The following is a 24,568-nucleotide window of genomic DNA, read 5'->3' as shown; positions in this document are numbered from 1 at the left end:
TGAGCAAACCCACACAAGTCAAGACTATTCATCAAAGAGACTCTATGCATTGGAAAAGTCTGGGAAAAAAAATGAGTGAGGGTGCAGCAGAGTGTAAGACACAGAGAGTGAGACTGACCTTCCCATGGAGAACCTGAAGCCAAAGAGGTTGTTCCTTGGCCTCATGCCCAGGAGTGAGCTCTAACCTGCGCACAGTGCAACCAAAGGACATGGGGTGGCCTTTTCACTGCACAACGCAGAGCTGGAGCCACCCAAGAAACAGAATATTGCCAAAGGGTTCTTAAAACCCGGATTGCAGCGCTCACTGATCAACTCATCTCCTGCAAGGAAATCACTCCTCATGCCTCCATCTCCTCTTTCCATTCCCTTCTTGGCCACATTACCTGTTCTCCCAGGCACAAATGATTCCTTCAATGTTATCGTATGGTGATTAAACCTGGGGGTTGTCAGCTGCTACCCAAAGAGTCATAATAACAAAACTCCCCTCACATTGAGCTCACCATAGAATCACAGAATAGTTACGGTTGGAAAGGACCTTAAGATTGTCTAGTTCCAACCCCCCTGAGCATACAGTGGGACAGTGTCAAACACTGTCAAACCATCTTTCACTTTGTATTGCCTGCTTCTTAATTGGATTAAAATATAGAAATCATACACAGGAAACACCTACTTTTTCATCTCTGGAAATACAATTTGACAAGACTTTAGGTATAAAAAATCAGGTTGGTTTTTTTTCTGCTTTAAAAATGGTTCTTTCATACTCTGCCCAAAGTTGGAGGTCGCAACACAAAATGACTTAACACCCATCTGATTTTCCTCCTGACGTAACTCTTCTGCAGTGCAGTTGAAACGTTTGGGCAGAAAATATTGAGTATTTTTATACGACAAAAGAACTTTCAAAATCCAGTATCAAAATGAAGATTAAGGTCAGTTTTCCCACTGAGGTCTTCACATACACAAAGCACACACTGATACACACACAGCACCAGTGGTCCATCGTTTATGATCATAAACTGACCGTGCTGTTTTCCCCCCATAGGCTAAACCCAGAAAGGTTGTTTTTCTTTCTGTTGCTGTGTGTGCCAGAGGAAACTGAATACCACAGTGATGGTGAAAGAACAGGAGGAAAAATGGAGCCTTCACAGCAAAAAGCTGTTGCTTATGATGGTGATGCACATTACATAGGAATTAACTATTAAGATAAATGTTACTTATCTGATGAGTTTGGAGAACTTCAGGTAATAAGAGCTGTGGAAAAAAGAGACTAGAAAACAGCAAAGAGAAGTTCCAGCACCCTCACAAAGTCCTGCCATGTTCTGTAGAAGCTGCGCACTGACAGAGACTCAGCCTTCAGGAAAGGCTCTGCCTTGGCAGCATCCACAAGCTTCTCATATTCCAGCCAACTACATTTGAATGTATCCAAAGAACCACATAAATATATCTATACATATAGCTAAGAAACAAAGCTGGAGATCCTGCTCTAGCAGAATACACCCCAGATGGTGAGACATTATAGATGATCAGCATGTTCTGGCCTTTCTTGCCTTCCCCGTTCGTGCAGGTGGAACAATTCCCATTCCAGTGCCCGTGACAACGGTACGACGGATATATCTGCCAGAAAGAGCTTTCTATTTCCTTGTGACTTAAAAAGGCAAAGACAAAACACATTCGCTAGGCCAAGAAGCCAATATTCCCATCATCTAACGCCCTCTCAGGCCATCCCTTCACTGCACACTCTGGCTTCTACCAAAGCTGGAATGTTGCAGCTGGGAATGAAGATAACTCCCTGGACATCCCTCAGAACTGATCCAGTCATCTTTGTGTGCAGATGGAGAGATCTACAGGCAATCTAAGCTTCTTTGGCTGCACAACAGGCAGATGTGATAAAAGCTGATTAGTGTCAAAAATGTTTACTGCTGCAGCCCATCTGTGCTCAGCCCTAAAATACCTGCCTTGAAATGACCAAATACCAGGACTTTAGGAGCGCTATAAACACAAATCACCCTGGAATTTTTCACATCCCACTGTTTACAACATGGATAGCAGAGAGCTGCACACTCCTGTACAGCCAGCAGCTCCTGCTGGAAAAATATGGGAGCTGCTGGACACGACAGGTACCATCGCAATTCAAGTGACACACCGGCACAGCCGAGACCTCAACTGCCACCCCAAAAGGCTTTGGAATGCGAAGGTCTCTTCTACCAGGAGTAGACAGTCTGCCAAGAGGAGTATGTGTGTAGGAGCAAAGTAAACTTGTACACAGCTCCAGTTATTTCCAGCGCCCAGCCCAGCTCACATTGCTCCGTGCTGTAACAGCCCATGTAGTTTAGGTAACAGTTTAACATCAAGAATCAGGTCAACTCTCTCATTCTGGTGGAGAGTTAGGAACGTTCAAACAGTGGGATACTTACTAGTAAGACTGTTTGCCCCTTAACTGTAGGGTTTGGGGGGTTTGTTTGGTTTAGGGGTTTTTTTGGTGTGTGTGTGTTTTAAAGGAAAACCCACAAACAAGTAGGTTCAGCAGATTTCTTTGCCATTTCTTTTTGCCTTCTCCCTCCTGGCATGAGCTACATAATGGACTAGGCCTGATTTTTTTCTCTTCCTTATAGTACTGGCAGCACATCAGAGAGTTTGAGCAAAAGCAGAAGAAAGGGTGAGAGAAAGGAAAAGAGGGATGGAGAAGGCAAACTGCGCCCGTCACAACACTGGCAATGCAGGAAGCCTTCACAGGGCCTCAGCAACGAATACAATAGGAATACAACAGGAATACAAGTATCTTGCACAAAGGTTTTACAATGCAGCATCCTCTGCATTTGAGCAGTCCTCACCGTGCATAACTCAAACCATGAAGACTCTAGGAAGTGGCAAAACTAGGGAATAGCTGCATTATCCCAGAGCAAATCATTCCCAAGGTCACAGCAGCACCTGTAGTGCAAGAGCAGATTTCAGATGAGCTGATTCCCACCCAGGCACCTGAGGAAGGACTTTCAGAAGCGCTCAGCATCCTTCTGCAGTTTCCTTTTCCAATTGACAGCCCGTGTCTCAATTGCTGCTGATGCACAGCTGGCAGAGCTCTGCCGGAAACACGGCCACTCATTTGGGGAAGATCTTTGTGAAGTCTCACACTTTACAAGTGCTGAGCACAGGGAAATTCACCCCTGTGTTTATTGCTGCATCACTGGTACTTCTATAGCACAACTTCCTGCATATTGACACTATACTTGCAGTAACCAGTATGCAAGGCAGTAAGTTGTTCCCTGTGAGGGTGCTGAGGCGCTGGCACAGGGTGCCCAGAGAAGCTGTGGCTGCCCCATCCCTGGCAGTGTTCAAGGCCAGGTTGGACACAGGGGCTTGGAGCAACCTGCTCTAGTGGAAGGTGTCCCTGCCCGTGGCAGGGGTTGGAGCTGGAGGAGCTTTAAGGTCCCTTCCAACCCAAACCATTCTGTGCTAATTGCAGGTATGCAATGCTAGGGAAGGCTCTGAATGGGAACAAACACAAATTTCTGCCTTTGGTCCTAATCCTGAAGACATTTCTAAAATTTACCTTCTCCTCAACCCTCCCACTGGCCTTCTGCCTGAGAGATTTCACCTCTGAGCCACTTCTGACATATTTCTTCCAGCCATACTGCACAAGGAAAAGCAGAATCAGCTCAGGCTCTGCTTACTCTCCCAATACAACCAGAGAGCTTACGACAGAGTTTCATCAGACTGATTCACCCTTCAGTGGACAACTCAAACAAGAATTTAAGGTCTATCCATAGTCCCAGGGAGGTGGAGAAAGCGAGGCAGGGAAGGAGCCATGGCACAGAGGGATATAGGAAAGCCAAATTAACAATGCCCATCCTAGCATGTTCCAAAGCAGTCACTGGAAAGACAACCACAGCACTATGGCCTGTAGTGATGACAGTAACTGACGATTCCTGCTGCCCCCTCATGCATCACCTCCCATGTTCTCTTTGTAATGCACTACCCATAGGATCACTTTCCTTTTGCATTCCCCAAGCTGTCAGGAACTCACACCTCTGCCATGGAGTGCTTCCTGATATTCCTTGTAATAACATCAGGCTGATGACGAAAGGAAACAAGATCACTGCTTGAGTGAGGGTCACAAGGCACCCTGAGCTCAGGCTTAGCCCCTGGGCAGCCCTTCAAAGGTGAGTTACAGAACCATAAGGCCCTCCCAGAACTGGAGCCTCGGACAAACACCATCTGGAGATGGAGACTATGTTGGGTTTTCCTTTCTGCATCGGTTCAGAACAACACAGTCATGATGTTTAATAACTAAATAATAAACATCAGTAGCATGTCAGTATTTCCTTTGACATTAGGCTCAAAAGGAGGAGGTCAAGAGCAGCCCACCACATCTGCATGTGTTGCATTTCCTTCCCAATCTATGTCTTCCCACTGGCAAGAGGAGAGAAAGCAGAATTCAAAGTCAGCACAACTTTGCGTGATGGATTTAGCATGTATGAATACAAGTGACAACTGCTCTGCTGTTCACTGCAGGAAAACACAAGAGCATCACCACAGAGATGGGTTGTTTGCGAGGAGGTGGGCTGATGCGGAGAGATACGGAGAAGGAAAAGTGTAAGAAGTAACCTCACAGGGTCTGTGTCAACCATCCCTCAAAGGGCTTCACAGCAACTGTGCTCAGTTAACAGGGAAAAGATGTTCATTTGTTTGGTGGTTGTTGTTGGGTTTGTATCTGCCAGCCTGAGGAACAGGAGATGAATGACCTTCCAGTAGAGAGAAGGAAACACTTCTGTAGCAATGTTCCCTCTCCCCATACACCTTCCCAGTGTGCTATATACAGCTATCTTGTGTGTGATACGTATGAAATACATAATATTACAGCTTGCTTTATGAAACTGCTTTTTATGGCTCCCAGATCTTCAGCAAATGTACAAATAAATACGAAAGAGAGAGGGAATATGATGCACATGCACAAAGCAAAGCAAATACCAAAATGAGATAGCAGCAGTCTGCTAACTGGATGGCGAGAGCCAAACTCATCAGCATCCAGTTATTTCACAAACCCTTGCCAATAGACTAAATAGAATTCCATAGGCCAGGTGTCAGTGATTATAATCCCACTGATGCCAAGAGAGTTGCTCCCATTTACAGCAAGCCTGGCTTTGGCTCTCTGTAATACAAGGAATAATTCATGAAGCACAGGCTTGCAAAAACAGCCACACCAAGTGCACCCGCAGCTCCCCTACCTGCAGTGGAAGGACCCGCTACAGGGCAGCTCTCCACTGCCTGCATTGCTTTGTTATCCCTAGAAATCTCACAGAGCTTAGACCAACCACAAACACCAGCTCTGCTCACACATGGATTGCTGTGAAAAGAAGAACCTGCATAAATACCTGGGCATGTTATTTCAAGGGCAGTTCTGCCACAGAAAACAAGTGATTTATCGCAGAATCCCAGACTGGTTTGGGTTGGAAGGGACCTTAAGGCTCATCCAGCTCCAATCCCCTTCCACTAGAGCAGGTTGCTCCAAGCCCCTGTGTCCAACCTGGCCTTGAACACTGCCAGGGATGGGGCAGCCACAGCTTCTCTGGGCACCCTGTGCCAGTGCCTCAGCACCCTCACAGGGAAGAGCTTCTGCCTCAGAGCTCATCTCAATCTCCCCTCTGGCAGGTTAAAGCCATTCCCCTTGGCCTGTCCCTGCAGGCCCTTGTCCAAAGCCCCTCTCCAGCTTTCCTGGAGCCCCTTTAGGCACTGGAGCTGCTCTAAGGTCTCCCCTTAAGGAGCCTTCTCTTCTCCAGGCTGCCCCAGCCCAGCTCTCTCAGCCTGGCTCCAGAGCAGAGCTGCTCCAGCCCTCGCAGCATCTTTGTTCATGGATGAGATGAGCTGGCTACATCTAAACCCAAAATCACCCCTGTGAATGCACTAGACACGCTCACACGTTCTCAGGCCCCACTCAGGAACCGTTCATCATCACCCAACTGCGAGCAACAAGAGTATGCTCAGGCATCCTTCCCAGGTCAAAATGGAACTAAGGCAGTAATTCTGCTCTGAAAGACACACCATTTTGGACACCTTGGCTGTTAACAGAATGTGTGGGGTAGACATGTGAAAGCAGACAACAATTCGAAATATATTACTGAGAAAAGGAAAATCAATAAAGTTGTAAGCAATGAGTCCTGAAAGGCCTCCTGCCTGCCTTCATGTTAGTAACCAGACCCTCTTCTCCCCTATTCATGGTTTTTTGGGGGGAGAAATGCACTGAGCCCAGTGACTGACAAGTCAGACCACGGGAGGAAGGGCCTGAGCTAGGTCTTGCTTTAGAAAATAACACTTTTCCTACAAGTATGTACTTCTGGGTAAATGAGTAAATAATGACATGTTCCATCTTCTTTTTTTCCCTAAACATAAAAGCTTTCCGGTGCTGAAGCCACTACAAGGATTATTTCTTCTCACCATTTTTAAGTACTGTACAGTGCATATCTATCCTTTTACAAGTGGAACCTTGTAGCTATGGAGACGAAGAATGTTACATCCAAGCTGAAGATAGTATTTCAGTGGGGGCCTTATGGTGGCTACATGTGTCTTCAATGATCTGCTCCGCTCCGTCGCATGAACTCTGCTGCCCTAATCATACTAAGCCACCGTGCACATACAGTGTACAGTCGCAGCACTATCATGTGCAGTACAGTCTTCCTGATCTACAACCTAACCAAGAATCCCACAGACAACGCAATAAACAGCTTGAGTCCAGCTTAATGTTACCTGAACAGAGCAGTGGAATAAAGCTGTTCTGGAAAGCAGGCAGACTGGGGTCCCCTTGTGTTTAATGCTGGGTCTAACAGTCGACACGAAGAAATGATGCCATGCTGACCTTCTGTTATAGACCTTCTTCAGCTTTTCATCTATCTGCCATAGCCCAAATTACCCAAATTTCAGTCACCCAAACGACATGAAACATTCCCTGTCTCTGTGCACTACAATCACGACCTGAATTTCATTACAGATGATGGTTTTATGAAATGGACTTGCAGTTCTGTGTGCGGATTCGGCTGTCTGCACATCACCTTGCTGTAAATTAAACAGCAGTTTAGTCAAGCTAATGAAACTTCAGCAGTGTTAAAGCTGAGCATGAAGAGGAGACAGCCCTTCAGGTCAAATTAATGCTCCTTGTGACAGTCAGTGAAAATTCAAACTAACCCAGTTAGCATCACTTACTTTCTACTGCTGCTAACAGGGAAGAAACCCCACACCTTCGTTCACATGGTACTGGCAGAAATGACAAGGGTCTGACAGGTCATTTTCTTTTTAGAAGACAACACTGCTCCGGAGAAAGCAATGCCAAAACACAGCATTTCTGTCTACCCTTTAGCTCCATGGTCCACAGGCAGCTAGGGATTTCAGTGCCAAATAGGAAACATCTGAAAGATGCTTGTCCTGCTTCTGGCATCTTATTGTCAGAAAGGAAAACCATCCACTTTTAAAAACTCAGGATTCAGACTGCAGCCTGCCCAGCTCTCCTCATCTTTAACACACCTTTCACACTACCTGCCTGTCAGAGACAGGGGTCAGAATCTACCAGAGACAAACCCAATGTGCGTAAATGGATATGAATGTATTTCATTAAGCACTCTCAGGTAGGATGTCCACAACAAGGAAGCAAAATCAACCACAATCCCCTAATACCTCACGACATGCAGGATTAAGCAACAAGTACTGAGATGTAGTTGTGCAAATCCTCCTTACCGGCTATATAAGCAAGCAATGGCATTCACAAGTAAAAACATCTCTTGCATACACATTAATAGAGTCATTGACAATACAGCAATGAAAACCCACGGTATTTTCTTGTCAAAGCTCAAGAGCAGACAAAAGAAGCACTGAGAGCTTCCCCTATTTGTATTTCCCATGCTGCTGACTCAAAATCATAACATGGCCTTAAGCGTGTGAAGCTATTAACTCCAGCAGAGCTCTTCTCAAGCTCAGCCTTCACTCATCACTAAAATGAAATTAAAAATAACAAGAATCCCCCTCTCCCGACCCAGATATTTGCAAATGTACTGTTTGCCTTGAGGCCTTGACAAGCTCCAGTTCAGCAGAGCGAGTAAGGCAGCAGGTATGCTCCTGCTCCTCCAGGAAAGCAGTGCCTGGCTCTAAGGTTGTGCTGCAGTCCTGTGGGCCCCACGTTTCCTCCAGAACCAGACAGAACATGCAGAAAATCTTTGGTGTGTCCTTAACTAGGCCATAAAGCCCTCAAGATTCGATGTGGGGTCTTCAGGAAAGAGGTTTTCAGATTGATTTTTAAAACAGAAGAGGTTCTTAAACTCCTCTGTTTCTACCAACACATTAAAATGGGACTCTTCTAGCCACTGCTAATAAAATGGGTGCAAACAGCAGGAGAATAACACTCCAAATTCCTTCATCATAGTTGTTTACTTCAACTTACTCTATTGATAAGTCTGAATTATTCAATATCATCTCCATCCCTCCCCCGGCCATTGCTATTTAACAAGATAACCTTTCGCACTGAGCAAACCCAAAAGCACAAAATCTCATTAATCTTTCTAGTGTTTAGAGACACCTCAAGAGCTTCAAACATTTACCTCTCCTTCCCAGCAGCTGAAATGGTTTTAGGAGGATCATGGTTCATACCTCACATTCCCTGGAGCCAGAGATGGTATACGTGCAGGGCCCAGATCCATTAACCGATACATCCATGGTCTCAGAGTTTGTTGGCTTGTAGTCCACGTAATATTCCTGTAAAGGGGAGTTCATTTGCCTTTCAGACTCTCGGGCCTTTTTCCTACGCCTCTTCATGAGCGTGTGCTGCTGGAGCTGTTTCATGCTGGCTGGATAACGCTTCCAGGACACGTAGATAACCAACAAAATCATGGCCACGGAAAGGAAGAGGGCCACGCTCCCAGCAATGATCTTGTGAAAGGAAACGTGCTCGTATTCCGGTTCCACTCCAGGTGTCGGGAGCTCTGCAGAAGGGCTTGGCACAATAGATGTTGGCTGGTTGCTTTCCAGTTTGGAAATGGTAGGTTTGGGAATGAAGAAAGGTCTCTGGGGGGTTTTGGGTGGCTGGTATGATCTTTCAGTAACCACCACTTGGATTTCAGCACAGATATTATATGTTTCCACAGCATCGCTCACTTTTTCACCCTGGATGTGTTTAGGGCCTGCACATATCATAGTGCTTTCCTTATTTCCCTTGAAATTCTTAAGCCAAGTAAACAGAGGGCAAATGCTTCGAGTACATTCCCACATATTTCCGGACAGAGTGATGGAGATGAGCGAGATCCACGTGTTGATGGTCTCCTGAGAGATGTTGGTGAGTTTGTTGGAATCCAGGTTCAGCTTTTGCAGGTTGGGGAGGCACTGGAAGGTCCCAGGCTCTACCCCTGTAATGTCATTTCCTGATAAATCCAAGTTGTGCAAGGAACTCCAAGTCCACGTTAACCCTTGGCTAATGGAGCGGATCCTATTCCACTGCAAATAAATGGAGCGGAGGTTGAAGAGGCGTGGGAAGTGGGCAAAATTGATCTTAGAAAACTGGTTGTGCTCCAAGTGGAGCTCCGTCAACTTCAAAAGGCCGGCGAAAGCATTACGGGATAAGCTCCGCAGGCGGTTGTAGCCCAAATCCAGGAAGTCCAGGTTCCGGCAGTCCTGGAACACTCGGATGGGAACGGTTTTCAGCGAGTTGGACCGCAAATGCAGGATCAGGAGTTTCCGGAGGCCCTTGAACTGCTCAGACTGCAACACTTGCAACTTGTTGTAGGACAGGTCCAGGTTGCGGAGGTTGGGGACGGGGTGGAACGTTTTGTTGTGCAGATGGGTGATTTTGTTGGAGCTCAGAATTAATTCCTTCAGCCTGCGGATGCCCTGAAACGCATCCTCATCCACGGAGCTGATGTAATTATGGTCAAGATAAAGCCATATGAGCTGATTGAGGCCCGCAAACTGATTCGATTTCAGCTTCTGGATGCTGTTGTACCGTAACGATAAGCCTTGAGACCCTCCGGAAATGTTCTGAGGGATGTCTCTGAACGCATGGGACTCGCAGTACACGATCTTGCCATCACATCTGCAGTTCTTGGGGCAAGCTCGCTGAGCCCCCGCGAGCATCACAAGCAGCACAGTAGGAAGCAGCACTAACACCACACTCATGCCTCTCAGCTGCTTAATTAAATGGAAACCTACAATATTAAAAAGAAAACAAATGTGCATTGTAAAGCTATTAAAAGAAATTGCCAACAGATTACAGACGTCAGTGGGGTTCCTAATAAAGCATTAGTGAAGCAGTGGATCTGGAAGACAACCTGTTTGCCTCCTGTCTTGAGCTTTTTGTTGTGGAAATGCCTGTCCTCTTTGAGTTTCTGGCTTGCCATCTCACCATCACCAGTACTACTCTTGTTATTCAATTACTTTTGTGTGATTTATGATGCCTTAGAAGGACCCTTAGAGCCTGTTCTCTATTCATTTTCCCCCTGTACATCATCTCTCAGTGTAGCTGGTGTATCTTTACCGCTAGATGCTGAGGTTTTAACAATAAACATATTTGTCAAGTCACTGTGCTGAATGCTCCATAGTGCTGGAAAGGAAATGAACCAAAGCTTCTGGTCTTTATGTGCTGCTGAACGTGTTCCTTCATAAAAGCAACTTACCGTCCAATGCCTTCAAAAATTACAGAAAAAAGTGAGAAATCTACTCATCAGGAAGTTGGATCCATCTTTAAAACATGTATTTATTGTAAAATTAGACACTAAGTAAAGGCTTTACTTTTTGCACTGGGTGATTTGTTTCTAAGAGTAGCTTTAAGGAGGTTACTCATCATTTTTATGTACCTAAAACACATAAATAGATGCACAGAAATGGAAGTTCTACCATACAGAGAAGTAAACCATGGAATGCTAGTATGGGACCCCAATACCAGAAGCATGGCAGAAGACATATTTCTTTCAAACGAATCATAGTTTTAACACATACTCATTTCAACTTGTCTACATGTAGCTGTGAACACCTAAGCATTTATTATCTTGTATATTCATTATATACTCTATGAAACACAAATACTTACATATAACACTGCCTCAGAGCAGCAAAGCACAGAAAGTTTAAAGGGGTATATTCCTATTTCAACTCCCTTCTCTCTTCCCCAGCTCTAGTGATGTAAAGACTTTGCATTTGAGATGTCGCATTTATCACACAGGAGCAATGCTGGTACGTGAGGACAGGCACATTTCCCCCATTCTTGGAATAATGAGGAAAGGAGGTGGAGGGGTTGTCAGAACACCCAACATCCATTCGCACTCTCTCCTTCGCCTGTGATGATTTTAGGACTGGTGCCTCTGTCCAGAGTTGCAACCTTACTAAGACTGAAATGCATTCCTCTAACAGGAAATATTTTAAGGGTGGTATCTCCTCAATAAATAATCACTTTATTATTTGTCTCACACACACAAAAGCACCCCTGTGCTGCAGTTATTTAATCCCATTTTAAGCCAAGGGGCAATCTGCAAGAGAATTCTTAATCTAAAATGCCCCTGACTATGTTATAGTCATATATGATATGTCTATTTATATGACTTTCATTTTAATGGCTAGCTTTTTAATTGAAATCCTCATCTGCTTGCTACTGCCTATGTGCCAGCAGCAGTCAGCTCGAAATCTGTTCTGGCTGTTCCAGACTTGGGGGCTGGGGGGGGGGGGGGAAGGAAGGAAGGAAATAAACCTGTCACACTTGAAAAAATAAGACTGGCAAATGCCTGCTGGAGACCTACAGCAATCTTAGGGGTATCTTTTCAAAGCCCAAACAAGCCTTTTCAAAACCATCTATACAAGAAAACCTAACACCACCCCCCCCCTTCCCTTTGCTTCCCACATACTGCAAAGTGTTAACGGTCCTTTTTGACAGCCTGAATAATAATACCAGTACAGGCTCATTGAACAGGGATCCAAAGGCAGCAGAAATGCTGTGTGAGCCTCATGCATACATGTACTTATCTAGACGTGTGCAGGTGTGTAGGTGGCTTGTGCAGGCAGCAAACGTCCTCTCTCCAGCCCTCAACTCGGTGCATGCATGTACAGATGAATGACATACAGAACCACTGCAGGAGGAAAGGTGTGTGTGTGCATGTGTGTGTGTGTGGGGGGAATATATGATCTAAAAATACAATAGCAAGTACAGTGAGTCACCTGGCAAAGGAATGCACTGCTGCTGCTTAGGCTGTTTCCCCCTCCTGACCAGCTAATAATCCAGCTGAAAAATAAACCATCCAGCTGCAGCCCTGCGACCAAACAAACAAGAAAAGTTCACTTACCCATCCTTCTGTCATCCACAAACGTCCTCCTTTGCCTTTCTCCAGCTGTTTTCTTCTCTCTCTTTCCTTTTCTGCTCCCCCCTTTGCCTCTCTCTTTTGAAAACTGGTCTCTTTTCTTTAAACCATCAGAATCTTCATGTCACGGCACGGCTGCCACTCACATCACCGCCATCCAGCGTGCGTGCCAGAAACCCACACAAAGTTCCCTAGAGAGGACAAGCAAGAATTTTGGGGATGAGGAAGGGAAAGGATAGGGAAGGGGTTGGGGGTGGGGAAGACAGGACGAAGGATGGAGGGGGGGAGTGTGGGGGGGGTAGGGAGGGACTCTAAGCTCTGAGAGCCATTGTGTAAGTCATCAGAGAACCATCAGCATTAAGTGGCAATCTGCAAGGCAAAGCTATAGCAGCCGATGAAGGTAAACCAACTTCTCTGGGAGAAATGAAAAGCTCTTCCCCGGTACCTAGCATTTGTCATTCTGCTGCCTTTAGCCATTCCCAGGCACAGCATTCCATCCTCCGGCTCCCCAGCTCCCGAGCAAGGCAGGCCTCCGTGCTGGGTAAGACCCCAGTTTAAAAGCTACGCAGGAGAGGTTTATCCATTTAGCTGCTCAGGTTTAAAGTGTTTTGTAGCTGTGCTGAGAGGCAGCTCTTGTCTAATTCAGAAGGCTTTCCAGAGAGTGATGATGCTTTGGAGCTTGTTGGTGCTAATGTTCTAGTTTGTGATACTCTGAGTGCCCTCCACTGGAGAAAACAGATCGCACATTAAAGGCATGAACAAGTGATCCTGTCATTGCTATGCAGACTTTCTTCCTTTGGAAGAGAAAATTAAAGACACAGCATTGCCTTGCCCACCATCATCCCCTCCTGTATCCCTCTGCTTTCCCCAGATTATTATATGGTTATATTGAGGATTTTCTGGCAGAGAGTGGAAAACATGGAACAGAACTCCTGTTCCCTGGGTATTTGACAACCTGCTCTTTTTCTAACCCACCTGACTTGTATGTTTTTCTTGGGCTAATTCTGAACTGTTTTGCTTCTCCTGTATGCACGGAAGAAGGATTAAAAGTCGTGTTAAAGGGTCGAAGCGCACAAACTGATCACACCAAAGGCACTGGACTGCACCCATCCAGTGCAAACATACTGAAACAGCAGAGTTTTTCCCTTGTAATTTAAGTGTCTGAGTCTGATAAACAACTCAGAACTGAAGCTGCAGAATTAGTGACACCTTTTTTCTCTAAGCCCCTCCTCTGCCCAGCTCTGCCCCATTCAGAAGGGGTGACTTCTCGCAGCCATGATGCTGGTCTGGACCTCAGCAGACTTCACCCACAGACTGAGGGGTGTGAGCTAGGGTATGACACTTTGACACCCTTTCACCCTCTGCTATTTGGCTGGATCACTAGGGCTTGAATTAATGCTCACCCAGTTCAATGGGAAGATGTCAAGGGGAGCTGGAGCAAGAGCTCCTCTGAGCTAGTTCTGGTTAGTGCTGGTAACCAGCATCAGCCTCAGCAGAGCCCCACACAGACACACAGGGACCATTTTGAGTTTCTGAGCAAATCTGGGCTTCTCCAAGGGCAGCACCACCTTGTTCCTGACCATTCCTAACCTGCCTTCCTAGAACCCATCTCTCTGTGCTGTCTGTCCAGCTGCTCCCTCCTTTCCCTGTGCCATACAGACAGCAGACATTCCAAAAGCAATTCCTCACCCAAATCTTGAGTTTAGATGCTAAAATGGGGGAAGTGCTTTTTAGCATGTCTGTCAAGAGCTAACCAGTATGAGTTAGTTTTTGTAGTATTTCCCATTCTGACTCAAGAGCACCCTGCTCAGCATGTTACAGCCCATAGCCCTTGAAGTTTCTGTGTACCACCACTTGTCATTCCATTATAGAACAAAAATGAAACTTGTGTGAATCTCAAAGTTAGATTTTGGGCTCTTTTGGTTTATATATTCCTTGTTCCTGGCTCAGATCAACAGGCCATTGCCTGCCCCTGCAATCCATCCCAACTGCTCAGCCTTAGCATCTGGTCTTGATCAGGGATCTCCACTGGAGCAAAAAAGTTGGGACAGAGAATGGGCCAAGTAGTTCAACTGCATTAATAAAACAGTAAAATCAACAAAACAAGCCATAGAAGCCAACTTTTCATCTCCTGAATCTGCATTCAACTGCAACATCTCAAAGCTTCTGATTGAAATAAAATGGGTTTGTTTGTCCCCTAATGAGACTTGTTGCTATCTATAGATCAGAGATTGATTTCTGTAAGAAAAAATACTATAATTAATCACTATTTTTACCCTGAACTGGCCTACAATGCACACACCTCTCTCAACAAGATCCAGCATTTCATTATCATAAATGATGTTGAAAGTGCTTTTTTCCATCTCTTTACTAACTACCTCTGCATTAGAGTCAGTCCCATTTTAGCCAGTGTTCATATTTATTCATGATATAATTTCCTAATAAAGGTAAAAGCTAAAGTATGCAGTTATTACACCTTGTACTGATAATTCTCCAGGAAGAGTCCATTTGAAATTCTGCCAGATCCGAGAGTGATGTGGAAAGAACCTGTTCCCATTTCCAGGGGAAGTCTTTTCCCGGCTCCTTTGATCCTTCGAGAGCTGAAGCAGCATTGTCATGAGCTGTCCCACTGCCACATACTCACTGAGACTCAAAATCCCCACGTTCCTACTCAAAGCTTTCAATAATTTTGTTTTGCTAAAAGCCCTGTGATACTGTACAGGGAAATGTCACAGATTCCCAACTGGAAAACTTCAGCCCTAAACCCAAGTGAGCTTTCACTCAACGGCAAGAACATGCATTTGTTGTCCCCCTTTTGTACATTTTCTACTAAAATAGAAAATAAAACTATCTCAATATTTGCCAAGAGGAAGAAATGGGAAAGTTTTAATCAGTGACTTTAAAAGGGAAAAACCTCATGGACAAAAGGAGAATGAAAAAGCCCGTTTGTGGTTTTGTTCCATTTCCTTCATGCAGCGAGAGGCAGAAGATCCCTGCCTGAGACACCCAAAATGTTCTAAGTGCTGACTTGGTCCTCATCCAACTGGCAAAGTTTCCCACCAGCTGACCAAGAGCTCCCTGGATACATTCATTATCCATACTAATAAGCTGTGTGTCATGGGATCTATAGTTTCTCTTCCAGGACAATAGATCTGCACATGTCTCATTAAGGTGTTGATCAATACTAACGGTGTTACATGGTATGCTGACACTGCAGGATGCACCAAGAGCCCTCACAACCTGCCTGTAAGGAAGAGAAGGACGTATCTACACATTCCTCTAGTACCAACTGGTGGGTTACTGGAGACTTACAGCCCTGAATAACTTCTCCTAGTAGCATCAGTAGTAGAACTGCTGCTGGAAGGAAATGAGCTGATGCTCTTTGACCAGTTTCCTGCCCATGGAGACCTCGCAGGTTTGCACTGCCCTGCACAGTCTACTCAAAACACTCCTTAGTGAGAAAGACACGAGGAAAATAAGCAAACTTAGGAGGTGCTTGGGCCTGCCCAAGGTATTGCCAGATCCAGGTTTACAAAGCTCAGGACTCAGGCAGCAAATAGCACTTTGTATTTCCCTTTGAGCTGCTCAGCCATTAGACTGTATTCCAGTTGCATTTTCAAGGCTTCACAAAATCATTTGGACTCCCTGGCTAGATTTAGAGGTTTCAGGCACAAAAAGAACAACTGCAGTCATCCAGGCAGGATGTAAAACAAGAATCCTCCCTGAAATATTTCCACAGCAGATCCGTAATTTTTGCAATGACATCCATTCCATAAAGATGAGTGGCCTTTATCTGAAACCCACAAAGGATGGAGGAGCCACCCCATTCCTGGGCGAGCTGCTGCTGTGAGTAACAATCCAAGTGATAAGAGTCAGAGCTCTTGGGAAGAGTCTGTATCCAGCATGAGCCCAGCACCAGTGTCTCCCCCTGACCAGTGTCAATCTTACATCAGTCACAATAGTAATACACAAGCCTTTGCTCCCACCGTGCAACCAAGGACACAGCCCTCATACAGCTTCTAGGAGACTTCCTGCTCTTCAGTGTATCTACGAAGGTTGAACTAACTCAAAGCATAGATTCAGGCTCTCTTGGCTGTGGTGAATCCCAGCTTCAGTCAGCGCATCTCATCCAACACAGCAGATAACACCCCAGGACAAGCTGGACACCACACCAGCTCTAGTGTAGAGCCTGGTTTAGATGCTCTCCAGCTTTTTTCGATCCATTATTCCCACCAGGATGCATTTCCTCTTCATGGAGTTAAGGTTTTACTTAATTTCTTTCTCAGACATGTAGTAACTTTTATTTATACATTTATCTGCTTAGTGAGAAATATCTAATCTCAGCTCCATTGCTTTTAAAGCCTCTAACACAGCCTTAGACAACTCAACCTAAAAATAAACAGGCAGCCCAACAATACAGACATTGCATATCCTAAGATTAACAAAAGCAAAGCTCCTCCTCAAATGCAAGCCCTGCTCTTCTATCCAATGCCAATCCCTCAGTTTACAAGCCTAACAGATAGTTTGCAGGATCATGTATCAGAATTTGCTGGCAGCAGGATAGAGCCAAAAGAGACTTCAGCTGTTTACTGCTGTCAACATTTGGGAGTCTGAAACTAAGGGATGGTTGCAACCACAACAGTTCAACCACCCTCCGTGTACACTGTGTGCGCGGTGCACTGGGCAAAGTGAGAAACAAAATGCTGACAATGATTTTCTGGAGAAGGTAGAAGCCCATCTGTGATCCCCAAGTGAGACACAGAGCTATTTAATTAAAAGAACAAGAACATTCCAGCTGGAGAAGTATAAAACATAGGATTGACTAGAGACTGTCAGAGGTACAAAGTCATGGCCGCGTTATTGGGAACTGCACCTTTAAGCAAAGATCTTCCCAGCTCCGGGATTCAGGGTGAGGAGGTGCCCATTATGGATCCCTGGCAGTGTTCAAGGCCAGGCTGGACACAGGGGCTTGGAGCAACCTGCTCTAGTGGAAAGTGTCCCTGCCCGTGGCAGGGGTTGGAACTGGATGAGCTTTAAGGTTTTAAGGTCCCTTCCAGCCCAAACCTTGTTCTTTTCCTGCAATGCTTTGCCCTCTTTGGCCTCAGCTACACCAACCCCCCCATCACTCACTCTTTCCAGCCACTTAGCATTATTTCCAGTGGAAGGTATTGACATCTCCAATCAGCTTGTTCAGCTTTCAGGTAAAGATCTTTGAGCACCTGCATTCAGAATGAGCTTGCACATTCCACATGCTAAAAATGAGCCTAAATTCTGCAAGCTAATCTGGCACATTTTGAATGAAACAGATGTGTCCACATTTGATGGGTGCTGGTAATGTCCATCCTCAGATAAGCAGAAGCCTTTCTGCCTGTAAATACAGGTCTGTATTTCATCAAGTAGCTTGGACATCACATTCTGCTTAACACCTACTTTGCACAGAGCTGCAGACATCTGTGTAATTGGCAAGCCTTCCAGAACAGGACTGCCTTCAGTGCAATTCACAGGCAAAACAGTAATTAGGGGGGCACAGTTTTGTGAGTTGAAGGTGTATACACTGTGGTTTAAAATGTAGCTGCAAATGAGTGTCAAGTTCAGAACAAAAGGGAAGCCAGACCCTGGCTTTCATACTTGAGTGACAGCATGAGCCAAATCAATGCAAAAGCTGCTTCTGAAGTTTCTGAGCCACAAAGGCTCCTAAAGCTTCTGGGTTTTTCTGCTATGAAGGGTTGCCACAATCCTGTAAAGATGACACCCGGCCTCTTTGATCCCTGGAAGAGAACGGGGATTAAAAAGTCATGTCCTTTGCCTGTGTTTCCCAACTGGTAAAGCTTTTTTCAGGAATACACTGGTTAACAAAGGCACACAAGAAATGACCACATCTTGGTGCTCTGCTGACACAGCAGCTAGAGCAACGGGTCAGTATTTTGGCATATCTTGATCTCATTAATACATTTTAACTCACGGTGAGTATTTTTGTAGGGATAACAGCCTTCACAACAGAGATCGGGAACCAGCCAACAGTAACTGTTCAATTCACAGGATTAAACACTACAGACTCAGGGTGGGTTTTTAGGGAAATGAGCACGTTTCCCCATATCATCCTGAACACATGACTGCCTGCCTTTTGTTAACATTCCGCTCCAGTGGAATGATTTGGAGATAAGGCCTACTTAGAGTCAATTTATCTGGGCTGTATTCACTTGCTTCCTTTTAATCTGGACTCATTCACCAAGGCAGACACAGATACACAACTCAGAAATCAAACGCTGCAAATAAAGCTGGTGTGCTGCTTTGTTTCACAGGCTACTGAACTCAGACCTTGGGTTTTCCTTTCCTCCTCTTCCCACCACTGCTAGTAAACCATGAATAAATTAGCAATTGGAGTGTAATGTATGGAGCAACTTCATTAATACATGTCACCCTGTGCAGATGTACAGCTTCTGACATTGAGGCTCTAATGTCCTCTGAATTATTGATGGAATTGTATACATCCAAGTTCTTATCTTCAACTCTTCATGAGTGCTAAGTGTTTAATTGTCAGCAATTCATTACCACTGCTATTTGGCTGGTACATTAAAATCAGCACACGACAAAACCCTTTCTGGATTCCTGAATGTGTTTCCACACTACTAAAGAATTGTCAGTTTTAACGTAGCATATATTATCAGTAATACTGTTCCCCTACCTGTACACATGGTGTCATATACAAAGTTAACAGAGAACTTAGCACGTAAACAAAGATGCAGAAGGAACATGACTGTCTCCCCATGTGATGGATGAAGAACTGAAACTTCAAAGGATTGGCATGCCCAAAGTCTCACAAAATATCTGTACCAGACTTTGAACTGAACAAGCACCTTTTCACATTCCATCCATGGCTTATCCATGACCACCCTTCCTGTAGTCCAACCGAGCTCTCAAGTTGTGACCAACCAAAAAAATCCCTGCAGGACATGGTCAACTTCCCTAATCCTGCACTACATTAAATGTGTGGGTTAAAAGCCATACGAACCATGAGCCACAGAAAAGGGAGGTGCAAAGCGACAGGACAAGAGGTAACGCACACAAGACACAGCACAGGAAACAGCAACTAGATGGAAGGAGGGATGTTTCCATCATGGGATGGTCGCACACTAGAATAGGCTGCTCATAGAGGTTGTGGAATCTCTACCCTTGGAGATATCCAAACCCAGACTGGAAATGGGTCCAGGTTGAACTGCTCTGAAGAGGAGGGGCTGGACTACAGATGTCCACAAGTCCCTACCGGCATCAGTTACTCTATAAAATGAAACTAAGCACTTGGAGCTTTTAGGGCAAATTACACACATACCTTAGTGTGTGATTCTATCACGCACCAGTCAGCATGATCAGCAAGTAAACTACTCCATAAATCAGGACTGAAGTTCCTCATGTGATACTGTCAGATGAAAGGACAGGATTTCAGATGGGGAATATCCACAGCTGGAACCTGAAATGGAAAAGGAAAATGCTCAGCACTCTCCCAGAACTCTGAATGACCAGATGGGTAAATGAACTCTTCAGATACTGGCAACAGTTAATTCTCATTTAAGTGAAAGATTCCAACTCATTTTGACATTTAATTGGATTTCTATGGATCTCTATTCGAAACGGGAAGAAAGTTTTAATCAGCGTTTATTCCATCTGACATATACAACCTGGAATCCCAGAAGCATTAACCCTTGCTATGGTTTTCATTTGCTCAGGAATTGAGAAAGGCTTTCTGAATCCTTTCCCCTTGTCACCCTACTACTGATGCTCTCCAAACCCTGTTCATAGGAAGTGTCCAATCACCTCTACAGATACATGACCCAGATGATCAAGAAGGCAGACACCTACTCTAAGTACTTGGATTGACTATGAACTCCACAGACATTACCACCAGGTTGTTTTCTCACTAAGATGAACAGGAGTAGGAAACTACTGGCCTCTATCTAACTATATATCTAACTATATATATAGATTCACACTGGGCAGCTTGTGGAATTGTGCTTAGAAGACAAGACAGAAAGGCAGGCTACTAAGGATGATTTGCAAAAGAAAGACCTATTCCTACCAGCTTGACCCTGCTCAAGTCTTAACGTGGGTGCAGGGACCCCAAGCAAAGAATCATTTAGGTTGGGGAAGATCTTGAAGATCATGGAGTCCAACCGTAAGCCGACAAAGGATTCTATTCACATGTCCCACAACTGCACTTCCAGGCACCAGCTGTAGAATGAAATCTATTTCTTTTAACCATTCAGAATCTATGCAAAGGTAATTTCCTTTTTATCCCTTGATTTCCACAGGAAAGGCTGAGAATGGCAGCCTGTAGCTGTTCCCCTTCTGCAAATATTAGAGGAAGCCACTGGCTCCAGCTGCTGCTGCTGGTCATTTCTCCTGCCTCATTAACTTCTCTTCTTCTTGCAGAGCACAGTGGAATGACAGCTGAAAGGTTTGTGGTATGAAAACTTTCTGCTCTCCCTGTACCCACTGATGGCAGGTTCCCTCACTGATCCAAGCTAACAAGCATCCAGCACCAGAAACAACCGGACCATTTGCGTTAGTCATTGGGAAAATGCTATTTGGAACCATTCTGGAGCATTATGCTACAGAGGTGGTAGTTTCTACCTTCGATATTAATCCAATAGGACTGCGCTACCCTAAACCAGTTAAATACAAACAAGCTTCACCTAAGGACCTCATATGACAAGCAAATCCTAAGAGACAAAGCTTCTCTCAAATTTCCTGATGAAAAAGCTGATTTTGGTTGAACAGGTAAGTCTTTATGAACAGGGACATGGAAAAAAGCTGAGAAATTTTCCACAGGAAGCATGAGATGTGAATGAAATACCAAGTGCACCAAGAGGAGGACTTTGCCTTGGCACTTATCATTATTAGAGCTGTTATCAGTGAGGTTAAAGCTGAGTCCAGAGCCCAAGCATCCTTAAAACCGATGGACATCAAGGGCACTCAGCACCTCACCAAATCAAGCCTTACTTCCTCAGAGTAGTTACCACAGAAGCCTCTTGTACAATTGTGGATTACACTTGAAATAAACAACTGAACAGCACAGTAAAACATGGGCCTTGCTGTGAATCCCCCCGTTTTCACAACAGAAATTACAATAAAACCTAAAGCTGATTTACAGAACCACCGATGTGCATTTCTGAATGCTGTTATCATGTATGAAATGCACTTGAAGACAACCCAGGCCAAACGAGTTATCTATAAGTAAATCCTGAGCAGCTCACAACAAGCCCTGTGTCTTCAAAAGAGCAGTAGAAAAACTCTGTTTAGAACTAACTCTACCTGTTCCAGCACAGGCTCTGAAACATTTCTCACTCCCATTGCTAAGGGCAGTGGCATGAAGAAGCTCATCTGCTCCTGCTGCTTATCCCCCACCTGGAGTTGCAACACTGTGGTTGTGCCCCCATAAGTATTGTCCTCACAGGAGCACAACCAAATCTTCACCAAAATCCTCTGGGACAGAACACTGAAGCACTCTTAGAATCATAAAATCATAGAACAGTTTGGGTTGGAAGGGACATTCAAAGGTCCTCTTCCTGGAGGGCACATCCTGGATCCCTCTCCTGTTGGCCTACTGGGGGCTCTATCATTACCTATGGTAAGACAGAAGGTTCATCCCCCTTCAGCATCAAGCCTTGTATTTCCTGCACGATAACTAGCTACAGATGAGACAAATTAGTTTCAGGCTAATGTGTTTCATATGACTTTTGCAAGAAATGTACACTGAACGGGCATGCAGAGCTACACACTGTAGAATGCAAGAGTAAAGAAGTGTAAGTTGTCAAAAGGAACTGTTTAATTGCTCAATAGTAGAAATCTAAACCATAGAATTCTAAAGAGTATAGAAAAATGGGGGTAAAGCCATTTAAAAAATAAAATATATTAACTAGAAAAGGGAGTTAAAGCCTCAGCAATGGTCAACCCTGTTACCTACATGTGGTCAGAGGAAATGCTGTTACTCAAATCCAGCAGGTAACTCTCTGCACGATTTGATCCTCCAGGACTTAGACTGCACTAACCCACAAAGCCTGGCTTGTAAAGAAATGGATTGAACTGAAAAGTACTGTTCCCTTTAGCATTCTGCTGCACATACCCGTTTGGAGTAAAAGTGAGCAATCACAGCTGAAAGGACTGTCACTGATGAACCCTGAAATAGCCATTTAGCAGCAACCACCAGCAAAAGCAAAACTAGAGGTCATTTATTTCATTCTGCAATGTACCTCACTTCCCCCAGTGTATTAAATAAGCTGTGAGGGTGACAATTAATTGAAGTAGATGCACATCCTGCCAACCAGGAAAAAACCCACCTGCTATTTGCCTCTAACCTTTGTTATTTTCATGGCGATGTCGGCGTTTTCTCACTTTAACACACAAACAAGACAATGTGAGCATGGCTGGAAGGCTGTGATGATTACGGGATAATTTGTGTTTGCAAGAGCAAACAAAATCAATTGCAATTGTTTAGGAACCAGACACATTAAATAGTGGTGAAAAGATATGTGCTGGACTTTTACAATATCCCAACAGTGATAAGGGATAAACTGACAAAACCCCTTAGGAACTGTTTCAGAAATATCCCCACCACCCTCTCCACAGAGCAGCTGAATGTGTATCTGCTGCAGATGAAGCACAAGCAGATGTGGACAATACACAAAACCCAGCAACAAAGACCAAATCCCTCCTAAAAAAAAAATGAGAGAGAGAGAAATTGATTGGTTCAGGAAGTCAATTGAATTCTCTGTTATAACAGTTTAAATACAGAATTACTCAATTAACTTCAGATTAATTCTGCCTTTCAGGTAAACATGACAACTCTCATCTTGGCTAACACGAGGCACTGAATCATGACATACTGAATCAATTGCTTCTCATCAGTGATCTAAAAAGCCCAAATCATTCCCCTCTCCATATTTACCAAATGTCCTCCATAATTGGATACACATGGTCCACAATTCCTGTTCTGCCTTGTAGATCTCACTGATTTTCTTCCTAAGAGCTGTTCCTTCTTAGGGATGACCAATGGTCAAGTTCCAGTTATGTACCATGTTCTCTGCTTGAAACTAGGAATGTGACAAGAAATATGGATCAAATCCAAAGCACATCAGCCAAGGAGAAGTGGAGAGCTGGGAATGTGTAGCCTCAGGAAGAGAAGGCTCAGGAGAACCTCATCTACATGTCTAAGTACCTGATGGAAAGGAGTAAAGCTGACAGAGCCAGACCCTCGTGCTGCCCAGAGACAGAACAGGCGGCAATGGGCACAAACTGAAACAAGGGGAATGGCATTTAAACGTAAGAAGAAGGTTGTTACTGTGAGGGTGATGAAACACTGGAAGAGTTTCCTCAAGAGGACACAGTCCTGAGCAACCTGCTCTATTGGTGACCCTGCTCAGAGCAGGGGACTTGGCCTGGCCGATCTCTTAGGGACCCCTTCCAGCCACAGCTCTTCTCTGGTTCTCTGAGAAGGATTAAAACTGCAGCTCTCTGTATTGGTAATCCACCTATAATATAAATTACACTGATAATGAAGGAACTTCAAGGTGCCTGAGGAAGGGGAAAAGAAGAAAGTTCTCCAGTAATGTGTCTTGGTTTAATTATTTATGGTGATGCTTGATGGTCCCATTACTGGGTCATACATGACCTCTGGGCAGTGTCTTCATCCTTTCAGATTAATAAGTTATTTTGACACAAATAACTTTGGCAATTACTTATTCTTTAGTGCCACAGAAATGCCTAATTTTTGCTGAGGAAAAAGGTTGATTTTAACACAAGCAAATGTCCTTTGAAACAGACAGAACCATTATACTCAAGAGGCCAATTATTCATTCTCTATTCATCTCTTAATCCTAGTCTCTGCTTTATAAGTCACGGGCAAGTTGTAAGGGGTTATCTTCACTGAGGTCCTTTAGAGAGTCTGCACAAATGCCTAAAAGCATTTGAACATGTAAGAAATTTGTCAAACTTGTAAAATATGTGCATTGTCAGGAAGCACAGTTTTCAGGCACCGATTCATATTCTAACTTAATAAATTCACATAGTTTCTTATTCATCTTCAGAATTCCTCCGTAACATAGAATCCCAGACTGGTTTGTGTTGGAAGTCACCTTAAAGCTCATCCAGTTCCAACCCCTGCCACGGGCAGGGACACCTTCCACTAGAGCAGGTTGCTCCAAGCCCCTGTGTCCAGCCTGGCCTTGAACGCTGCCAGGGATGGAGCAGCCACAGCTTCTCTGGGC

The 24,568-nt window shown here is 44.6% G+C and overlaps 1 protein-coding gene across 6 annotated transcripts in view; it reads right to left on the bottom strand.

The window, feature by feature from the left end:
- The window catches only part of LRRTM4 (leucine rich repeat transmembrane neuronal 4), a 530,617-nt gene that overhangs the window by 200,675 nt on the left and 305,374 nt on the right, over nt 1–24,568 (bottom strand). For 2 of the 6 annotated variants that reach the window (XM_030510093.1, XM_030510092.1), the window contains 3 exons: nt 19,639–19,776; nt 12,294–12,499; nt 8,623–10,169 (listed from right to left, as the gene is read on the bottom strand). In XM_030510093.1, the coding sequence (XP_030365953.1) occupies nt 8,623–10,169; nt 12,294–12,297 (1,551 nt within the window). In that variant the 5' untranslated portion in view covers nt 12,298–12,499; nt 19,639–19,776. Of the gene's footprint in view, nt 1–8,573; nt 10,170–12,293; nt 12,996–19,638; nt 19,777–24,568 lie in introns of those variants that run through there. The other 4 variants (XM_030510095.1, XM_030510096.1, XM_030510091.1 and 1 more) reach the window with 3 other exon arrangements.

Source organism: Strigops habroptila, chromosome 21 (assembly GCF_004027225.2).
Source record: "Strigops habroptila isolate Jane chromosome 21, bStrHab1.2.pri, whole genome shotgun sequence".
Lineage (NCBI taxonomy): Eukaryota > Metazoa > Chordata > Aves > Psittaciformes > Psittacidae > Strigops > Strigops habroptila.
Note: the sequence above shows the minus strand (reverse complement) of the source record. Positions and strands in the feature narration are given on the sequence as shown.